Consider the following 5,422-nt stretch of genomic DNA (forward strand, 5'->3'; position numbering starts at 1 on the left):
CAAAGTAAGAAAAATACTCTTGTACTTATATTAATGGCCTAATTTATTATGAGTTTTTTCTTCAGAAAAGAGATATTCCAGCTTTTGACTTGCCCACCCATGGAGCATATAGATAAATTAAGAATTAAAATTTAAAATTAAAACAAAAAATGGGTGGCAACCAGCATTTGTACAGTCATGTAAACTTCTGGATTGTCAGGATTCCATTGTAAGTTCATGGAATCGTTACAAACCGAAGTGTCTGTGACTGTACATGAATATTTGATTCAATTTTTGTTATTTAGCTTCGCTTTTCTTCTAATTTTGGCTAATCGCAACGACGAGAATGAGTGATGATATGATGAAATTGATGAACGGACACTCATGTAGAACACTTATGTCTAGGCCTGGATTCGAAACCGTTAGCCCTGCCATTGTGGCGCTCTGTGCTAACCACTCCGCCACGGAGGTAGGTTACATGAATGATATAATAGGAAATATTAATCAATCTTAATTCTATAGGATAATCGCGACGATGACAATGAATATTAATTACATGAATTGGGTTGATTGGATTATCCGATATTTGAGATATTGAGTCCAGCACTCAACCCACTTGACCACCGAAGTAACAATAATACGTAGTTATTTTCGAAAGACCTCAAGAAGAAAATAGCACGAAGCCTGAAATTTCATTCACTTCAAAGCTGCCTGGAGATAACAAGAAGTAAAATGAACATGGACTTGTTCGAGAGATTTCATATGAAGAGCAGATCTAATCTACTATGATACATGTGTGAAGGTTAGTGTGATAACAAAACAAATTACAGATAAGATTATAGGTCTACTCTATGTCTGGTTATTTACGTCACTTTCCTCTCTAGGTCAATGGAGACGGTGAGGATGGATGATGAATTCGATTAAGGAGTAAACACCATAAAACATCTATGGTTTACTTTGTATTCGAATCGAGCCCACGACACCTTTCTTGAAGGCCACGTTAACCACTTTGCCACTGACACGATACAGATAGGGTATAAGCAATGAAAATGTAATTTTTTTTATGGGAAGGCAGCTCACCACAAAATCATGATTTGGAAGAAAAGGGTGTTTTCTTTTTCACAGGTTCACACAGTACAGATTTTTTCAAAAGTCGCTCAACCTTAATTTTGGTTGCTGAAAGATAAATTCACAGTGGGTTTTCGGTAATATGATTTATTGTTCATTGAGATAAATTTAAACTGGTTGGTTACGAATTTACTCAGAACAGGAAGATCGCACATTCTTCGTACACGTGGCGTCACGCGATATTATATAACTTACAGGACTCTGCTTCAATTTTGACAACAGAAAATTTTCTTCGGACGTCCCTGGTTATCAGATTGCTCTTTTCAAAATTCAGAATCGGGGATTTGGACTTCTAGCGCAGTACGCTATCGACTGCAACATGTAGAATGGCATCACCACAATGAATAACCTGAGAACATTGTTGCAACTATTAGCACTAAGGTATCGATGGACACGGCAGAGCTACCGCAAAGAAATTGACAACGAAAAGTTAAGAAAGTGAATATTGTAGTATACTGAGTGAGTAGGACAAGCTTTCATCATGGCTAATTTACAAGGTCGATGCATATTTGACGACAACTTCTCGAAGCGTTTCTCTATGTTTGCGACTAGAGAAAAGTTAGCGTCTCTGTTTTGGTTCGACCGAAATTACGAGAGAGTTTACGCAGAAGAACTCGAATCCAGAATACCAGAAAACGCAAAGAAACTGAAGAAGCGGATAGAAGAGTTTCGTAAAGGTGATTTTGTGAACGACGTAAAGTACATCAAAAGACTGAAGTACGGTTCTAAAATCCAGCAATATAAGATTCCGGAGCTAGTAGTGGATGGAAAAATCATCGGGGTAATGAAACCAGTGTTGCCAGACGTCCAAGAGATGTTGTATGAAGGAATAAGCAAGGACGACAAAGGTCGGAAACAATACATGAAAACAAGATGGCGGCAGGAACCTCATGAGAAGTTTTACTTTCCACCCTCTACCAATAGTCGATATGGTTGGCAAGTGTCTGAGGCAATCAAACACCCAAAGAATCCTCAGTTTGGGAGGGCGACTGTGAATTTCTTCAACACCAAGAGGACTCCAGACACACAACCATTCTTCTACAAGAACCCAACACCTACGAACAAAATGTACATGGCTGAACTATAGAAATTTTCAAACATATTCTTAGCGGAATTTCTGCAGGAAAGTCGACTGTTGCCCAGAAAAGAGTAAAGTTATATAGCCTATTCCTTTTCTTTTCACAACTTATAATTCTTAAGTATGAATTACATTGTACTTACAAACTTAAATGAAGAGCATACATTTTCTTTTTTCATTTTAAAATTGTGGCTCTAGTTGGTAAATCACAAGCAAACCAAGAATAGACATTACACATTCACCTTTTGTATACTAGTCAAAACTGAATAAACATAAATCTGAATAAAATGATACCGTGATTCCTTGCTGTGTAATGTTATGCAATGGATAATATTTCCACTACGACATGAAATTAGCTTTACGTACATTCATTTTACGGATAAAAATATAGAAATGAGATGTGCAATATATTTCCGCGATATTTGTTGTGGTTCTTGAGAAACGTGCTGAAATCTTCATTCTACGTCAATGAAACAGAAACGTCCTCTCATTGGCCTGACTGGTTATGGAGGCGTGCAGCTCTTTTTGATCGTCCTGTGAGCTTAGCGTGGGCCATGGAAGTGTCAGCAAAATACATAATTAATTATCGTGTAAAACACAAGTATTTTATAACTTCCAACGGACCGTACCTGGGGGCAACTCTGGGGAGTTTAAAGGCATCCGGAGTGTGTTGCTGATCGCATCACCTCCCAAAAATAGCTGAGATCGAGAATGTCTGGAATCCTATCCCATATCGCCCTATTTGTGCCATCATGGCATGGTATAAAGCAGGGGCCTGAGGTTTCATTTGGGGTTATGCAAGAGATTGAACATGATCTCTTTTCACGAAAATATATAATAATAATGACTATTAGGTATTATATTACAATCGGGGCGATCCGTGATTTTTACAGCACATGCCGTAAGAAATTACAATACGTATTATTATTATTATTATTATTATTATTATTATTATTATTAACTCTTCCTTTATGAATACTTCTATCTTTAGATTTTAGAATTCATCTTCATTTTAACTTCATTTTCAGCAGCTTCTTCTCAGTTGCTGGCCTTGGGTATTTCTGCAGTAACTGTGAATTAGTCGAAGTGCTGAAAAATAACGTTCAGGGCTAGCACTAGGCACCGGAATTGTTGAAACCAGTACACGTAACTTGAACAATTCAGAAAATCCCTAGAATAAATATTCTTTGTGTTTGCAGCCATGTACTGCAAATTTATTATTTAAATCCGACGGTCACTCACCTGAGTCTAGAAGCAGAAGCAGAACTGGTGCAGAAGATGAAATACACTCTTCCTCGCAATTTGTTCCTATACGTTGCCACCTGGCTCACAAAAGAGTTAAATTTAAGATCACCACTGCCACTGGCACTCACGGCTGCGACTAATCACCAACAACAACACCGATAACACTAAACCCCAGGATTTTGCCATTATTTCCGTTTATCCATCGCTGCGGAATTTGAAGCAAACGGTATTTAGAGGTGGTAACATTTTTTCGAAGTCACCCTTCTGACTTTTTAAAAACGCGTCCTCCCTTCTTTCCTTTCTTATAGCCTTTTGGAATCCTGATTAAAATTTACAAAATTTGTCTCGTTCCCAAGACATTTCATTTCCCATATTCGCGATTCTAAACATCCACACGCACTACTGTCTCAAACAAGAATAACAAGCAGGGACGGCGACTGGGGTGGGCACGGGTGGGCAAGCGCCCACCCAAAAATTCCTGTTGCCACCCGATTGAACACCCAATCAAATTCACTAAGTACATATACTTAGATATATATGAATGTTGCAATAAATAAGTGTATTCATGTATATTTTACCAATGAATATTATCTATACTAGAAATGTTCACATATCATCATCCCATAAAAGCTGATTTAACTTTGTCATTAGAAAGCAAAAGGAATTACTAGAGATCTTGAAACAAGAAAACTGTGACCAATTGAATACTTCTGTGATTAGAAGCAACTAGTGGGCTTAAGAGGCGCAAAATTATGCAGGGTATGGTCAATATGAGATCAGGATTTAGGATGAGCTTGAGGGTGCCTAATTCTATTTAGAAATCCTAGTTCCACACATAAATGTTGCCTATCAGTTACGTAATCATGCGATTTTTCTTGCGATTAACTTTCGTAGAATTAAAAGAAGAAGGTGTTGGAAGGGAAGCTTTCTTTTGAGGGCGTCAGAGAACTAATCAATCACGATTATAATGGTTTAAACTTTAGAATCATCAGAGGTTTAGCCGAAAAGGTCAACAGAATCTGTAAGGGGGCAGTGGAACCAGAACCCCTTCATTATAAGGCGACAACGTTATGCCATCGGAGGAAAAAATATATAGATAAAACTCGCAGGGAACGTGCGTGTTATATTATCAGCATAAAAGATGCGTTCATTTAAGAGGTTGTATTGCCAGAGACCAATATTTGAGACTTTCGGAAAACAACGTTATTGTTAGCTGCCTTGATCGAACAATGATACACTGTGAAATTGGAACTACTACCTCAACTTTCGAAGTAGTATGAACTAATGAAACTCCACTTTTGGAAGAGTAAGTTGTTGCTGATTCGACTAATTTGTTCTATGTGAAGTCACTTTTCTGATAATTTTGGTAAATGGCGACAATGAGGTTCAATGGTGATTAGATGAAAGTGACGAAGGGGGGGGGGGAAATACACGCAGACACTGACAATACAATCCCCCACAAATTATTATTTTGACTGTGGTTCCAGGCGCCAGAGTCTCGTTCGCCTGCAAGATTAAAGTTTCCGGGATATACTGCGCAGGATAGAGGTTGACATTTGAGCGCTTTCGAAAAAGTCACGCCATACAATCCAAGTCGTCTGTGAAAAGAGATGAATTATCGGGCATAGTGATTAATTTCGATGAATTCCTTGTGTCCAAAATCACATTCTACAAAATGTAAACTATTTGTTACCTCAGTGCATGTATTCATCTAACCATACGTGTATCACTTCTCCCGCATGAGTAACGAAGAATTCTTCAGAAAACGAATAACAACTTAGCTAACATATTTTTCAATGTTATTTGATTATTACTTTTGGGCGATATTTTGTCAAAATAGTCTTTCATAAGCCTGGGGATACTTTATGCAGAATGAACAAAGAATTGTTTTTTTCGCGCGTGTATGTGCGTTTACATTCCCAATAAGACATTAATTTTAATCCAAATATCCAGTGGCGGCGATTAGGAGGAGCGAGGGGTAGAGTCCCACCC

General features: G+C 38.0%; 1 protein-coding gene across 1 annotated transcript; it reads left to right on the plus strand.

Annotated features, from left to right (window-relative positions):
- Positions 1 to 1,501: 1,501 nt before the first annotated feature.
- On the plus strand, positions 1,502 to 2,467 carry LOC145985298 (uncharacterized). Its single transcript, XM_083119147.1, has one exon. The coding sequence runs from the start codon at positions 1,589 to 1,591 to the stop codon at positions 2,192 to 2,194; it is 606 nt and encodes a 201-aa protein (XP_082975273.1). The 5' UTR covers positions 1,502 to 1,588; the 3' UTR covers positions 2,195 to 2,467.
- The last annotated feature ends 2,955 nt before the right edge of the window (positions 2,468 to 5,422 follow it).

Source organism: Lepisma saccharinum, chromosome 1 (genome assembly GCF_977018435.1).
Source record: "Lepisma saccharinum chromosome 1, izLepSacc3.1, whole genome shotgun sequence".
NCBI lineage: Eukaryota > Metazoa > Arthropoda > Insecta > Zygentoma > Lepismatidae > Lepisma > Lepisma saccharinum.